Genomic DNA, 18,991 nt, shown 5'->3' on the forward strand with positions numbered 1-18,991 from the left:
GACTCCAGTAATCTGAAATGTTGAAATAAAAAATGAAAATTCTAGAAAAATATGTTGTATTGTATAAGGAATAGCAAAAATAAAAATGATTGGTATATAATAGAAATTTGAAGTTTTTAATCATATTTTTAATTTATTTTGCTATGGTTAGCAATCATTCACGTTTTTATTTCTACGTTGAATAAGTATTAAAAAATACAATATAATACCAATTTATATTAAATCTATCTATAGATATTGTTATATAATAATTTTTAAAATCCTTTATAAAATAATTTTTCAAATAATTTTCAAAGATTGACTTTTTTTTTATATATTTCACGATTAAATATTGCCAGGGAATATTGGTATAATATATGATATAAAAAAAAAAAAAAATTAGGATCATTTTCATTTATTTAAAAAGCCAAAAAAGATATCACTGTGTCTTCAGAACTGTATAATAATTAATACTATTGTTATTATTAATGTTATTTGTTTTCAAAATATTTTTATATTTTTAAATACATTCTTATAAAATAAACAACTTATGCATTTATAAGTGTTTAAATATTATTTTAAATTTTTATTTTTAGAATTGTTATTCTTAAAACTTGTACACAACCTCTGTCGTAGTCGGTTTCTATAATATAGACATTATGGTAATTTGAATAACCTTTATTTCTTCAATAATTTAAGATTATAAGATAAATTAATACTTTGATTTTTTTTTTTTTTAAGATAATGATGAAAATATCACATATTTTTTAAGTTTGTGACACTTAATACAAACTCATAACAGCTGACACGACACTTACACGATTTACATGCACTTAAATGTGTACAATACTCACAAAACGTTCCAAAAAATGATTTACTGAGTGCAACTATTATTTGTAAACAAAAAAAAAATATTATCTTATTAAGAACGGATTCGGATATTTCATAACAAATTTCGTTAATTTGTTATGGCTGATTGATTGAATAAATATTTTTTCTGGTAGTTATTTCGCACTGCCTCAATATAATCAATATTGATAATATTTATTTCAAACAAACTATTAGTACAGTTAATGTTGTATGGTATAATGTATAAATGACTAAATTATTTACTTATTTTATGTAAATGACTGAAATTGTAGTTAGTTATTGATACTGGCATACCACAAAAGAACTTTATAAGATATAATTGTATGTTATAAATAATTGGATACTATACTTTTAAGAAATCGTATTTTGTTCGATGCATTATACTTTGTAAGTAATGTAGTTGTTGAAACAACCTTACCTAACACATCATTCTACTTTCTTATAACTATTATTTTTGTCTTAACTATCATCACTGTGGAACTACAGTCAAAAACAAGTTAAATAAAACTTCAAATAAAGTTAAATAGTTTTAAATGAGTTTAGGTTTTTGGAACACGTCCTTTGATTTTATCAAAAAAAAAAAAAAAAACTAAATTGAAACTCTAAACTTCCTGAATCAACTAAATTGCAATGACAGAAATACATTAAAAAAAAAAATAATAATAAAACAAATTACAACTTAAGGTGTACCTATTTGTACAAAATGTAAACAATATGTTTGAAATGAGTTATTATAATAATGAAGTTATAAAAATCTAAAAATGTATGAAATATCTTGATTTACATTGAAACGTATTTTATCCAATTATTTTAAGTGGGTCAGTAAAATTGTTGTTATAGACTATTTTATATTTATAAGTAATATGAAATCACAAATTTTTGGCATGCTTAATCTTAAAAATACTAAACATTTTAACCTAAGCCGGTAATAAAAATAATCAACCATTGAATCTATATATATATAAATATATCATTTATTTACTTAATTTTGTATATACTATATATAATATGTATTATGTATATATTGTATATATATAAATATAAATATTATATAATATATTATAATATCATGTTATTAACGTAATATTTCAACTGGATCACGGTCCTATTGCATTTTCACTATTCCTCAGACTACAACCGTGTTGAATAGGGTTCTTTTTTTTTTAACGAAACCGTCACTCCTCCCTGTCACATATTAAATTCTCTACACTTCATACCATCCACAACTGTAGACCCATCGACCATAGAAATACGATGAGCCACATTCACGAAATTGCAAATGATTCCGCGCCTCGTAAAAATTAATAATTTCCATACCGATGTGGTACTCTATTCTATGACGATCATCATCGTGTATCATAAGACTATAGACAGAAATAAATTCAGAAGAATATTGTTAGTGATGTCCATAACGATGTACATAACTGTAAAATATTATGTATTTACATATTATACATCATTTACGAAAATCCACACTTTACTTCATTAGATTGCACGCTGAGTAGGTACTAACTATGCAATTTACCCGAATTTCCAAGAAAATTATAATACTATAACGTATGGACGACCTGAAGGAAACTGAAATGTTTGACCGTTATCAACTGTTTCAATAAACTCATTGTATAGTATAATATGTTGGAAACGAATATAAAACGTACCTACATAAATACATAGTTCACGACATAAACTAACAAATAACGAACAAAGATAAAACTGGCGTAGCACAAAAATGTCTGAGATTGGTTTTCAGTGAACACATATTTTATGACTAGAATTAAAAAATAAATGTTTTTCTACATAACTCGCTTCGTTTTTAATATTTCAAAAATTTAAAGGCTTAGACGAGAGTAAAAGGTAGGTTAGCTATTACATTATAAATTTTAAATCTAAAATCAATAATTAAGTTTAGGTTTTTGCAAGTAAAATATAATAAACCTGAAAATCAATGATTGTGTATAACTATATCGTGTAACTATTCATAGTTTATAATAAATCATTATTGTATTAATACTAAAATAATATTTTATTTGTGTAGGTTTTTATTCAATACACAGTGTTACGATGTATTCTGATCAAAACGTTTAATATAATAATTCGTTAATTTAAACTACATGAAAATAAGTATTATTTTAATCTTAAAACTAAGTTACGAAGAATAAATTATAAAAAAGTAATATAATTTTATTATGTATTTTTATTTGAGCAACACGTCATATTTAATTTAAATAAGGTGCTCATTATTTTATGCTTAGTATTTAATACGTTATAATCTAAATTATAAACAAAAACAAGTATAAAATATACTATGAATCATAATAATATTATTATAAAAATGGTTTACAGTTTAGACTGTTGTATATTATATTATATTAATAGCTACAATTTTAGACTTAATTTAATATAATATATTACATTTTGGAAAATTAAAAATGTCCGTTTTCATTTAATTAAGGCTACAAATTCTTAAGCGTATCGTACATTCAATGTAAACATTGAATATTTTATATCATATTATATTAAAACTTATTTAGTACATTTTCAAAAATAATTTGAAGTACCTACATTTGTTTGATTCTAACGGGTTATTTACCTTGAACCTACGTATTTAGTAAATAAATTAATAAATATATAAAACAATGTCGAAGTAACAAATTATTTTTAGGTTATTATACCGTTTGATGATTTATACAACGCAAAAACAAGAATGTAGCCAAATTAACGCCCATGTAAAATTATATTGTCTGGGATTTTACGTTTGATGTTGCATCGGTTAAAACGTAATACTATTATCTTTGTATTATTTTTGATGAGTCTGACGTCTATAGGCATAATAGGATTATAACATTTCACGTCGCAAACAGCGCGTCATACTACTATACGGTATACACATCATTATATTATATAATACGTCATCAAAAGTTCCAAAGTCGTGCAAAATAATATCGCGTGTGTTTTTCACAATAATAATGATAATAATAATAATAATAATAATAATATGGACTAGCGTACATAAAATATAATTACACGAAACGTTGCAGATCGAGCAATATTACTGTATTTTCTTGTCCTAGCCGGACTTCCACTAGAGCCAATAGATAATCTATTATTATTGTAACTGTAGAACATTGACGATTCGGTCTCGAGGAAATCCCGGGGACTCGTGAAAGTACGTTTGATTTGCGGACTCGCGATATTATGATAAATTTCGTAAACGGCACTCACCAATACTATTTCACACAAATAAGAGTGTATGTAGCCGGTTTGCTTCTCTCGCACTTACTCTGCCACCAATGCCTTGCAAGCACCTTCATCATAATCAACCATTGACTCAGCTGTACATTGAATAGATTTTTTTTAGCACTACACAGGTCATCAAGGCCTCTTGCCCGTTAACCATCAAGCTTCTCCGCTCACCTCGATATCTTACAGTTTACATTGGCGCGTTGACATCTGACATATCTTTCTTTACTACAATCTTTCCAACAACCACTAGTAGACCACTAATGCCTTTAGTGTTTCTTATTTTTTTTTATCGAGTTTTTACCTAAACTATTTCGTATTATAAGTATTCAACTATCAGATCACCTGTTATTGTCAGCAAACTCTAATCGGTTTACCTTTAAGTAAATTCGAATACTTGATTTGTTGTACGACCTTTCAGTTCAATATTTTTCCATTCATAATAATCTTCTTTTTTATTTCGTATAGGTCCGTGAATTTTCCAAAAAAGATTTCTTTCTAGTACCTGTTTATTTTATCATATCATTTGATAAATTAGACAATTGATTACGAGTAAAGAATTACTGGAAATTTATTTTTTTTATTTTGGTAGATATACCGTAACGTGTATATAGTTAATAGTATGTGGTAAATCACGTCTTATCGCGTTAAAATGTTTCAACATTTGGTAGGACGAAATAGAGATTAAGAGACAACGAAGTATGCAAAAATGCAAGAGGAACATTTAAGGCAAATTAAGAGTAGTAAGCGCAATTAGGGAATCATATTTTTTAAATATGAAAATGGAAAACTAAATTAGTGTAAATATTTTATTATTATAATAGTTCAGATATTTGACTCCACTTTTCTGTTTTCGTATTTCATAAAAGCTTTTATAGTCTGCAATTTACAAATGTTATTTTTATAAATACTATCTTAAAATTTGAATTATTGATTTCTATCAATTATTCAGATATTTTACTTTTGTATAAACGTTAAAAGAGTATAAACTGTAGTCGTATCCATATTTAGTTTACGAGCAAACGATCGGTGAGACACTATATTTGTTTATATAGTATAATATCATACAATATTATTGCTATTAAATTTTAATAATCGTATTTCCCAAGACTGTCAAAAAATATCGTTATTGTTACTGTGTAAATTTAACAAAATAGTTACAATAATAACATATTATAGTGTAATATGATTTTGGTCTACCGAAAGGGATGGTAGCTGTTTCGTTAAAACCGTACGATATCACCACCACGCACCACTTCATTGGAAATAATTTTTATGGTACAGTTCTTTCCCTAATGGGAATTAAAACCCATAGCGGTTTTTGAATTTATTTATTTAGTACTTTATATACTGCGTTGTACACATATGTACTATTATATATTAAAACGTAATGCGGAATCTACCACAAGCTACTATTATACTGACACGCTGTCTATCTGCATACCATATCCATTGTTTTTTTTCACCATTTCAAAAGTTATTTTTTTTTCTTCTACTGTTATATACTTTACAAAAAATACACCACATTCTATACAACTAGTGGACGTTTAAAAAATATATATGAATTTTTCTGAGAGGAAAAATAATCGTTGTTAGAATACTCTCACTGCGTCACACACACACATTTACGTAAAAATACTGTAATATTCATATCAACAGTCTCTTTCGTTATCTGCTTTACAGTCAAGAGTATCAGATTGTAATTTATACAATTTTGATAATTGTAAATTTATCTTAAATTATTTAGAAAAATATATAGTTTGTAATTTTTAAACAGAACGTTTCCATATAAAGTATGCGTTTATAACACATATAAAAGTGCGTACACACACAAATATTTCAATTAACAACAGTGTTTAGTAAAATTAATTAATTAATTTTTTTTTTTTTTTTATTTTACTGTTTTTATCATTGGTTATTATTATTCATATCTGTTGAAAAAAAAATACTTTTACGGCGTAATTTTTGTTTTTCTTTAATGTCTATAAAAAGTATTCTAAGACAAAATAATATGCTATTAATTTGAGATTTATGTTAATAGTCTGTTTACAAATATTTGCTACTTATATTTAAGTTATGATGTTTAAAGTATGAGACTTTTTTGTTTTGACTTATTTATTTAATTTTCAATTTAACTGAAAAAGTAAAATCAATTGTAGTTATTTTATACAGAGAATTTTAAATTACATTTATAGAAATAATAGTTGGTTTAATTTAATTCAAATTTTTATTTTGTATAATTTAATGTAATATAAATAATAAATTTAAACTTATTAAATGCATCGTTTTTGTATATATTTAGGTATTCATATATTTGTGAAATAAAGTTTTCGGAAACATAAAATCTAAAATTGAATCTAATTCATGGTCAGTAGTACATATTTCGTGATTTAATTATTTATAACTTTATAAGTAATTATATTCTACATTAAATTATTAATGTTGCTCACTATACTAGGCATAATAAAAATGATTTCAAAACAGATAAAAACTCAATTTTAATCGTGTTTGAACATAATATATAAATTTATAATACGTATTAAAGCATTAAAAACATTCTTTATATAATTATGTTTTTTTTTTTTTTGTTCAATGAAATGCCAAAATTATTTACTTTCAAAATGAATATACCAAATATAAAATTATTGGCTTATTGGCTGTTTAATATGTATTATACTATAGATAGATATGTATTCTTTATAGTGGATTTGTATACATTCCTGTACACTGTTTTACAATGACCAATTAAAAATATACAAACAAATTTGCTCGAAATACGACCGTTATATAATTATTTATTCATCGAGGTTGAATTAATTTAATTGGAACCGTTTGATTTTATTGTGTTTACATTCAGATCGATTTTCGTTCCATTCGGAATGTCCGTAAACATTGTTTCTATTCTATAAACCGTACCCCTATTTGAAACAACGTATTCAATTATCATCCAAAGAGACGCTTTCTGTTAAGCTTCAAGAAAATTCTTATTTTCCAGCCACCGTCATCCCCTTAGCTTTAGATACATATACACTGACGTCGTAGCCATTTTATGGCTCGAGGATTCGAATCGCATTTCTTTCGTACGGATGCAAACAATTTGCCACACAATTCAAAAGTGCTTCATCGTTTATCACTGCAATGGTTGATAACCATTTTGAGGATCTTATTAGATTATTCACCGGTAACATTGTAAAAGTTTCGCGTCATTATAATTGTTATGGGTGTAAAAAAACAAGCTTCAGACTAGCGAGTACTTATATTATTATAAATGTATCATTTAACGGCATAATCGACCGAACAGTATCATCTCAACGATTTGATTTTCCTATTAAAGATAACAGTCAGTAGGAGATATTAATATAAATGTGAATAATGTTTATATGTTGTCAAAAGCGACATTTCAAAGATAATTGTATTTTAATTTAACTATGAAAATATTTCTGCATAACATTTACATGATGTAATTACCAATATTTTATAATATAATATTGTAATACCATTCTAAAATTTTTCCTTTCTTATTGAATAATTTATTACATTAACTCGATTGTTATATATAATTTCCAATCTTTTAAACAATAAAACTATAAAATGATTTAACAAATGAACAATTAATTAATAATTTAATTTTTCCATCTGAGACAATAATAATTTAATGATAAAATTAAATTAATTATTTCTTAAATACTTTTAATCTTAAAGGACATAATATTGTTTTTATTATTGTCAACGCGCCAAACAAACATTTTTTTAAAAGTCGTTTATTATAACATTTCTTACAAATAGTAATCCGCGGATGGTCGTTTTTGGGCATTAAATCTTATTTGAATTTAAAATGAACAATGTTAGCATAGAAATAAACGTGAGTACAAAAATAATGTTTATGAGATTTGTTTTGCACCAAAATAATAAATATTTAAAATGAAACACAATTCTATTCAAATATTTAAGAATATATTTCGAAACAATATAATTTAACTCATTTATGACGAGTTAGAAATTTTGTACTAGATAAAAAATGAAATTTTTAAATACATTCAAAATATTATTTATTATTTATAATATTAGATTATTTATTTTTCAATACACTCATTAATGTTTTATGTTATTACAGGAGGCCAGCTCGGATTTAACGTGCCGGCCAGGCGATGAGCCAGGTGTGTTGGACTTGACCCTTCGGACTAGTAGACCAGATGGAAAGCGTGTGGCCCACCTGTTGACCGGCACACTGTCCGGTGTCGCAACCAGGTTCTACGGGTCACGACCAGATATCCGACTTGGCATGCACCCAAGTGACCCGTCATTATATAGGTAAGTCGCTTTGTACTCAATAAAAGTTAGTGAAGCAAGTTTAAACAATTTGACAAATAGATTATCTTATAATTTATCGAACAATTTATGAAGAGTATGTATATATAAATTATTGATAAATTGTTCGATGAATTATACTGTATAACTATATAGTTGGTGAATAAGTATATTAATATGTTATTAAGGTGTTAAATTATATTTTTTTTAAATACAATTTCGATAACTTAAACAGCTTATATCAATAATTCATAATTCACAAAATTATTTTGTCATAGTAAATACATTTTTTATATGTCTGTATGACTGTACTCTAATTTAAAAATCTTTGACTTTTGATAACTATTGTTACAAATTTCATATTAACACTGTATTCAAAAATCTATTTTTAATAGGTATAAATAACATATTTATACTTTTGTACTCTCCATATAAAAATAATAATTGTTTTTTTTTAGTTTATAACTGAATTTTATTCGAAAAAAATAATTGCACGAAATAACACTTTGACTTTTTGTTATGACAAATGTGTAGAAAAAAATAAGCTTTACTATCTTTCCAACTATAATAGGTAGTAGGTAGTATACCTAATTAGCTTTATTATTTAAAAAAAAAATTAATAAGATATTATTACCTAGATACGAACATCTGTAAATAAAATTATGAAGTATATGTACGTATATAATTAGAAATATAGACAATATAGACTGTTGTCAATTAATTATTTATATTAATTATTCGAGTAATAAATTTGTATTTAACATAATCGTTTATTTATTTGTATCATTATAATATGATATTACATTATATCACAAATTTACATATTTATAAAAGTGTATATCGAAACGTTATTTCAATAACGTATACTAAAAGTAAAAATAAATACCTCGATAACATTTTGAAATAATTAAATAGGTATATATAATATATTTATCAGAAGTATTTTGAAATGTATATTCCACAATTACAAAACTATAGTTAAATACATAATATGTAGTAGGATTGGGGCTTCCAATAATCCATTATTTCCATTTAACCTTGCACATAAAATTATGATATTATTTTTTTTATTTGCAATGACCATCCCTGAGGGTTGGTGGACTTTCCCATAAATTATTAACACAAAAAGCATTATCAAACTCGCAGTACATTATTATTATTATTATTTTTTTTTCGAAAATTGAAATCGGAGAGATGGAATTTCAATAAACACAAAAACCAATAAGGGAATTTATCGAATTTTACTGTGAAACCACGTTTACAAACAAATAATGGGGTGAGCATTGAAAAAAGAGAATAAAATTATGTATGTGACACACATTTTCAAATTATAGTACACTAAACTTTTGAAGTTTTTACCATTCTGTTATTCATGTTTGACTTGCAACAAATTTCAGTAAAAGTTAGATTATTGATTGATTTTATGGTACAATTTAAGTAGATGTCTTTATTAGCATAAGAGAAACACTACTTGAATATTGTAATAAAAATATAGATAGTTACTAAATAGTTCAACGTAATTATTTGAAATTGTTTAATATATATTTTGAGAATTAGATGATTCGCCTTTTGTTTAAATTATTAATTTAATATCATTAAGTTTCCATTAAAGGATCGAAAATAACTAAAATCACAGAATAGATATCGGTCGTCAAATAGTTTCTACCAATAATTAATATTTTTGATCGAAATTGTGTAATATATTTTTTTTATACAAATGCTTACAATACTCAATACATAACCTACACAATATTTTCTAATTTTTATATAAAAAAAATTTAACAAATTTAGAAGTTTATAAATAATACTCCAAAAATGTAAAAAATACAATTGAACCATAAGAGTTTACTATGGATACCTAAGACAGTAAGACCCAAAGGTTCGAATTGTTAATCATAATATGGATTCTTAGCTATATTATAAAATATATTTTAACATAACCGAAAACAATATTGAAATACAATTAGTTATTTAATATTACAAATAACAACATACTATTGATTGATACATTTAATATTTTAGATATTATAGATCAAATGTATTAAATCGATTTTCTGAAGAAAAAAATAGTTTTTGAAATTTTATTGTCGGTAGTAAATTTATGCCAATATTATTTTGAATAAAAATTATTTCAACTGTCGTATACAGTCAGACCTTTTTTATCTTAAAATACCAAAAATGTTGTGTTAGGAAAGCATGTTTTTATATAATAATATATACGCATAGCCTATACAAACCTCGTAAATCATTTTAAATATGTAATTCCTAGAATATTCATATATTTTCAACACGTTATGATGATAAGAAAATGAATAACGAGACAACATTTGGAATAATAATGGTGACTTCAGTAATACTCGAATAAATTACGTTATACGCACGTAACAAATCCTATATTATATTAAAACATAATTTTCTATTTTATGCATCAGATAATATTAATTTAAAATTATTCAATAATAGATTTTCTTAAAATATTGTATTACATATATTAATTATAAAAAATGTATAATATTATGTTCAGATACAAAAGTCAATATTTCTAAATTCTCGATGTTTTCAACAAAATATTATAAATATCAATGCATATTATTAATAGGTTTGATTCAAATTTGTTCACTCCTCTCTCATATTAGTTAAATATTAATATAACTATTATTAAAATCATAAAATATGAATAAATTTGTATAATTTTATTTTGATTGATGTTATCATCATAGACACTTACTTTTTAATATGATATTAGCCGACTACTAAATGAAAATTTAAATAAAAGTTATGTAACAATAACAACATTATAATACTTTCATATAAGCATAAATCAATTTAAAATCAAAAATAATATTATTATATAATATCCTACAACCTACAAAACATAATTTACTCATATTTATATTAATATATTATATTACATTAATCTGAATGATTCTTGGTTCGTATATTTGATATTAAATTTATTTGAATATCGAATGACAACGTTCAAAATGTATACAATAATATGCTCACATATGATATGACGTACGTGCAGAGTGGATTTGTGCTTATTATTTATTTTATGTTTTGGTTGATATGGATGCATGTTATAATGAACTGGATAAATAAGAACTAACCCAAGAATTTCCCGAAGCTATGAGCCGATAAAAATAAAAAAAAAAAAAATACGAATGAAGTATGGAAATGCATTTATATGTGAGCACGTCCAAAACTTTCTGTGGGGGCACAATAAACTTCACGGGATTCATTATTTTACAGGCCCATTAGACGGCCCTACCCGCTAACGTGTTGGTATTATAAATGCATTTTCAGATTCATCAACGTCACAAAAACAGCGGACTTTGAAAGCCAAAACCTCCCGTTTTTTCCGATTTTGGCCCACCAACCTACCTCCCAAAACTAGGTCATCGTTATAAATTGTTAAACGTTTATGGCTGTCATTGGTTGACTGGTCAGTAAATAATATTTTACGATCTTTTTGTGCATAATAATATTATAATAATCCAATATACACAAAAACTGTTTTGTTTTTTTTATTTGGAACGTGATCAGAATAAAGAAAATTACTATGAATAAAAACTTATTGTGACGACTTATCATCTTTAAATATATATATATATATATATATTTTCACAAAAAATGTTCAATAAACGATTATTTTAAATAACATAGAATAAGTTACTATTCCACGCTATTTCAAGTACTTATTGACGTTATCGAGTTTTCAATTCATTGTATGTAATATCTTAAATGCTAATATACATATTAAACAAAAGTCATGAATACGTTTTTTTTTTTCAATTTTTTAAATATGAACTTTTTGTGAATACTAAAATTAAATTAACTTTTACTTAAAATAAATAAATAACAGATAATGCGAAATAATATTGTGTATTATTTTAAAGATTTTTATGTAATAAAATTGCTAACCAAGTATTCAAGTCTGCTGTTTTTTATGTAATAATGGTGTGTAGAAAATGTATTCTATAATGATATAACTTGGATCTAAGAGGTGGATAATGGATTAAATCATTTAACGCCGTTTTAAAAACAACATAATTTTAAAGATAAATATTTCGCATTGTGTTCTGAGATATAATGCCATTTTACAAAAATACATCAAATAACAAACTCTTATACAATTAATTTAATATTTATATTACTTACTCGAAAGTAATAATTTACTAAATGGACTGATATTTGTACAAATAAATACATATTTACTAAATTCATAATTCAGTTATTATAAGATTAAAAATATTTATTTTTATTTTTGCAATATTTTGCTTTGTTAAAAACAGTTTATACTAATACCAATTGTAATTTTATAATATAAATAGTTATTTTTTAAATATAGAAAAATATTCTAACACAATAATAAATATCTACTTTATATACAAATAAAATTTAACTGGATATGACATAAATATCACGCGTAAATATGTTTTTTTAAGACTTTGATTAGATCTTGGTGGGAAAAATATTAAGCTACGTATAAATAAAATACAATTGAATGAAAATCAAGTAAACCTGATTAGAGGGAATTCATTGATTACAAGTCTGGCTCGTGGCCAAATACGATAATATATTATATGTATATTGTTATATAGGAGTACAGGACACATTGGTGTGTTATTCAATATACTGGCCTACCGTTGTTTAATTATTTCAACCATAGATCATACGATACATTCAAGTTTGTTAATAACAAAATTAACTTATATTCTTGATGAAAACCACTGTTTTAGGTTCTGAGTGGAGTGATTTTATAGTCATATATAATGTAATATTATTATATATTTCTTATGTAACTGTTAAGAGCCACTTATTATAGAAGAAAAAATTCTTTGAATGTCAGATTCAATATTATTTTTGGTAAAAAATTCGTGTATGTAGTTGGTACTTTGGAGGGTCATAAGTAAAAATTTCCAGTAATTGTGACTAAAAAGAAGTAAAAATATACATTTCTACGCGAATTCACTTTTTGGAGAAATCGGTTTATTTATTGTAGCTTAAAAATGAATAACCATAGGTACTACCTATTTTCACAAGATATTTTATATCCAATTTTGATTTTTTTGAGACATCTATACAAGCAATATCGATTTTCGTTTACGTTTTTTTTTTTTTTTTATTTTATTATTGTATCCATAACTTACCGTTCAGTCAAAAATATAAAATAAATTAATATAAGGTTCTTCATACGTTGATATGATAGCTTTTATAGATTAGATTGCAAAGTATAGATGATTTTTTTTTTTGTAAGCATTTTAGTTCATATTTTAACAAAAATAAGACCGAATTTAGTTTTTTTATTGTAATTTAAAAATATTAGTTGTGAGGTCTGGAAACATTTACGCATATTAGTATAATACTATATTTGTCATGCACAATGACATTAAAAAAAAATTTAGATTAATGTTATGCTATTTTATTTCTTATTTAGTATTTATGCCAAAAACCTTTCTATAGTAAGTCAATATTGATTTAAAAGTTAATAACAATAATAAATTATGTAAATATAAATTATTGTGAAAATAAAATACTAATTATAAAATATATTCAAATTTTCCGATAAAAAATAATTGAAATTAATAAAAATAGATAATATATAACACTTTAAATATACATATTATGTTTTTTTCTTTACATACATGTTGTACAATAAATTAAAACATTTCATAACTTATAACTGTGTTAACAGTATAACTTATTAAAATATAGGGGGATTTAATTAAAATACAAATAAATTATGATTTTTCTGATATTTATAATTAAACATTGCTAAAATTGTTTACACATCACTACTAAGTATTAAATCATATTATATTAATTTTCCACGTAAGAAGAGTAATTTGTTTGGAAGGTGTAAACGGTTCCTTTATGAACAAGTTTATTTATTTATTTTGCATAAGTCCCATGATGTCTAGAACACATTCAGTTGTAAACAATATTTTTATTTATAACCCTGACATTTTTAACCCTATAAATTTATTAGTGAAGGTGTTAAACCAGCTATTTCAAAATCAGAGGTTATGTAGTTTGTTCCTTTGGGAATACTATCATAATAAATCGTTTTAATGTCAGATTCATCAGTGGCGATTGCAGGTAACAAAAAAACTTATGTTTTCTGCTTGAACCACTAAAATTTATAATTTTGTGAAATTGAGTTTATGAGTACACGTAGTAATGCAGTGTTTATGAAGAATATATTTTTATTCTAACCGAAATTGCTATTGTATGCAATTATATCATTGTAATTATTTTTTTTTTGCGTGTCATTACTTACAATCACAAAGCTGTTCCTAATCAGTTTCAATAATTTGTAACTTATTTTCCATTAAAATTAACTGAAACTTAATATTTACAATAAAAGCACAATTAACTGGAAAAATTAATAGCACCTCCTTTAGTTGGTTATATTAGCTCTAAACTGTATTATCTGTAAAATTGTTTCAGCAAGTATTTGCAAGTATTAACTGCAATTAAATGTTCTAAATATTTGATACTGACTATCTATTGAGACTCAAGTAGGCACTGATGTCTTTAATATTATTATTTACTAGTTAGTTTTGAATTTTTGAAGAAAAAAAATAATAATAAGAGAAAATTATCAAAAATATAAATGATAATTTAAATTTATTAATAGGAAAGTAATATTATATAATATAATATACATAAAAAAAATGCACTAATGAAAAAATAAAATTATTATACTTTTATTCCAAAATAAATATATTTTACTCTTTAGAGGACGCTATACCCGCATGTGTTGTCTCTGTCTTATACACGCGTAACATAGTTAAAAACTGTTTTGCGCGGGACAACTTTACTCCCTCGATATTTATATCAAAATTATCAAAATTATAAATCCCATTGGGAATAACTTTACCTGTGACGTAGCGTTTTAATTTTTTTGATAGTGGTAACCAATAATTATAATAATTACATGAAAAAAACCTAAAGTTCTCAAACCGATAACTTTAATTTCATTCATGTTATCAAAAAAATTAAAACGCTACGTCACAGGTAAAATTGATCCCAATGGGATACATAATTTTGATTGTTTTGATTAAAATATCGAGGGAGTAAAGTTGTCCCGCGCAAAACAGGTTTTAGCTATGTTACGCGTGTATAAGACAGAGACAATACATACGGGTATAACGTCCTCTTAAACTTTAGCGAAATATCATATCATGTTACACTATAGATGTAATTTAATTTAAGCTATACTATTCGATAACAATGCACTACTAACAAACGTAATTTTATTGATAAAATATGATATTTTATATATTATGTATTATTCATTATTTTAAATCAGTTGTCATATTTCATGTCGTAACAGCGAAATAATAATTTTATAATCACGTAATTTTAACATTCGAGTAGAAAAGCGGAATATATTTTGAACCGTTCGTATGAAATAAAAATGAAATGTTTAAATTGTATTGTATTGTCTTTACCTGGAAAGTTAATTAATTTATACAAAATGTTAGTTTGCGATTATAACAGACCGGTCACGTTTACATAATACTATGTGCATATTATAATATGCAATCAAATTAACACGATTCATTGTAGCATTAGTAATTTGGGTACCCAGATTAAACTTAGTAATAGTGTTACAAGTCTGAAACACATGGGATTCAACAAGCTCGTCGCTGACAATCTTTTGTTATACTGCATTGTGGACCCTACTAGCTATAAAGCAGAAGTTAGGCGACCATCTCTGACGGTTTCTCTCGAGTGTCTGCGTAACTTATACGACGACAAAAGGGCAGTTTTCGCTGTTTTTGGAAAGTAATTAACGTTTAATCTTCGAACAATCTACTCCGTCAGCTCTTCGATTAAACAACACGTCAACGCTGTTAATTGTTCGAGCACACGAATACTGCTTTCCCGTGTGCAGACTATTCAAAGTGTGCCATTAAAATATTCATTATCGTTGGTTCTAAAGATTTTTTCCGGTGGATTACACTCTCAAACTTCACTATAGCCTCGACGACGTTTCTATTCCTATCCCATGTAGTGCACATTAAGCACAGTGCCTACCCTGCGGGACCATATGTTGCCATGGACTATGAGGAGTAGGTTGGGTCAGAAATATCGAAAGAATAATGTTGGAGTAGTCACGCAATAGTGTTGTTTGATTGCTAATGGTTTTGTCCATCATAAAAGATGATTTTTCACACAAATCCCTTTAAACAATAAACTATAGGTAATACATTGCGTCGTTAAACTATGTTTAAGGCCATCAGTCTGCATAAAAGGAATGAAAGTACAAAGAAATCGTTGAACTAATTATTTCACTTTAACACATATACGTTTCGTCATAGTAATATATAATGAGAAAGTACATCGACTAGAATAGAATTTTGTTTTTAAATTTGATAATCCATTAAGAAATATTATAAGAACATTTTTCAAGGTCACAAAATTGAATGACTTATACGTAATGCATATTGGGTAAATAATTTGTTAAACAGTATATCCAAATTTGATATAAAAATAATATATAATACTTTGATAGACGATTTAATAGAACAGTCGTATACAATTTTCCAGGTACACAATAAAGACCACAGTTGACACTGAAGACGTTAAAGACTCTGCTCCATTTTTGTCACATCGAGCCAACGACCTAAAAATGGGTGTAACGAGCTTCTGTAAGGCTTTTCCGTGGCACTTGGTGTTAGATAAACGACTAGAGTTCGTACAATTAGGCTCAGGGTTCATGAAACTTTTCGGAAAATGTCTACAACAATTCGGTAAGTACAATATTTGTTACATTAAAAACCATTATAATCGTAATTATTACGTTTCGATAACTTGCTTTATTGACATTAATTATTAATTAATCAACATAATCGCGTATATTAGTGTGTTAAAATGTAATGAGGTATAAAGAAAATATGTTTTTTGTTTATTTTAATAGTATTGTAAAATACATATTAAGCTTACAGTGGGTAAAAATGTGATTTATGTTTGTTTCTTTGATAATTTGATGGTAGTAAAGGTTTGTTTTCTGATGTATAATTAAATATATCAGGAAAAAAAAATAATACTTAATACCTCAATTTTGATAAACATTTTTATATGATATTTAAATGTACATTTTTTATATAAGTCTTATGACAAATTATTAATTACCATAGCTTAAGTTTCACTACCATTGTAGTTTTTCAGTTATATATTTTTTTTTCAAAAAATAGTTACATTATTACATTTTGCTATCAATTATTATAAACAAAAACTTCAAAAGTTTTAACATAGTATTATAATATACAAATAATAAGCGACCGGTTAATTGGACAAGTTTTACTTTTTCTCAAAGGACAATTCTTCGTATCTTTTCAATTTATGTAGTATACATTGTTGTTTTCAACATTATTCTACACTAAGAAAAGACGAAGTTATAATACACATAAAATATAATATGTAATAATATGACTATACATAATAAAAAAGGGTCCACTGATTTAATTTTGAAAGAAGTCTATGTTATACGTAACATGAGATATCTTTTTTGAGAAATATGATCTAGCAGCAGTGAAGTTTAGGATAGTTGCATCGGTAATTTAACAATCGACGCCTTTCTAATGTCAGATATAAATGATTCACTGGTTTGGTTATTGTATTAAGCAGCCATTGGGGCGGTTTAAACATGAATGACTTAAATTGAGTTTAATTTTCTATGAGCTAATAAATACGTCAACTGGAGGTAGAAAATACAAACCTAAAATCGATTTAGGTAATATTCGCGATGAAATAGCATATTGTGATCGGTAAAGTCTATTGTTGAATATACAATCAGTACCAACCAGCGTTTACAGGTCATCTACCTATAAGACCTACAAATCTAGGCATTTAGTATTTATAATAGATTTTTCAGTGTATGCGCGTGTAGTAAAGGGTAAGAACTGCAGGTAAAAATGACCAGTGAAAAAATAATCCCCTCCCCCCCAAAAAAAAAATAAAAAGGTACTACAAAAAATATATACATTTAAATAGTAGGTTTAATACTATCAAATATTTATATATCAAGTAAAATTATTTTTACTTAAACGCATAATATATATTCACAACTTTAAGTTATAAAATGCCGTCATGACGAAGTGATGATAATGTAATTCATCTTTTTTTATGAGACTTGGTAAAAATATTAACAACAATAAATTATTAAAAAATTATTTAATGATAAAATAATCAATGTAAAAATCAAAATTTCTTTTATGCTAATTCACATTTATTTTTTTTGTTGTTGATTTGTATTTTATCCGACTTATATAGTTTAGTAAAAATAAAAATAGATAATAATGGTGTAATTGACATGAATTATTAAATAAATATTTGCATTTAATGTAAGACTAACATTATTCAGTAGTTATATAATATATTTTATATATTTAAATCAGTTATTGATTATTTTTTTTTAATAATAATTCTTATTGACTTTCCCTTTTTATATTTATTCCTCTTGAGTACATTATTACCAACCCTATTTAAAAAAACTTAACATAATTTGTTTAATTAAATATATTTAGTAATTAAAATTTGTAATAACAACCTCAATCAGCTCAAACTTATTAAATTCATT

The 18,991-nt window shown here is 25.2% G+C and overlaps 1 protein-coding gene across 2 annotated transcripts in view; it reads left to right on the forward strand.

Annotated features, from left to right (window-relative positions):
- LOC113556210 (head-specific guanylate cyclase) overlaps positions 1–18,991 on the forward strand; it is a 238,113-nt gene that overhangs the window by 102,873 nt on the left and 116,249 nt on the right. For both annotated transcript variants that reach the window (XM_026961037.1, XM_026961029.1), the window contains exons 6-7: positions 8,204–8,400; positions 16,960–17,162. In XM_026961037.1, the coding sequence (XP_026816838.1) occupies positions 8,204–8,400; positions 16,960–17,162 (400 nt within the window). The remainder of the gene's footprint in view (positions 1–8,203; positions 8,401–16,959; positions 17,163–18,991) is intronic.

Source organism: Rhopalosiphum maidis, chromosome 4, assembly GCF_003676215.2.
Source record: "Rhopalosiphum maidis isolate BTI-1 chromosome 4, ASM367621v3, whole genome shotgun sequence".
Lineage (NCBI taxonomy): Eukaryota > Metazoa > Arthropoda > Insecta > Hemiptera > Aphididae > Rhopalosiphum > Rhopalosiphum maidis.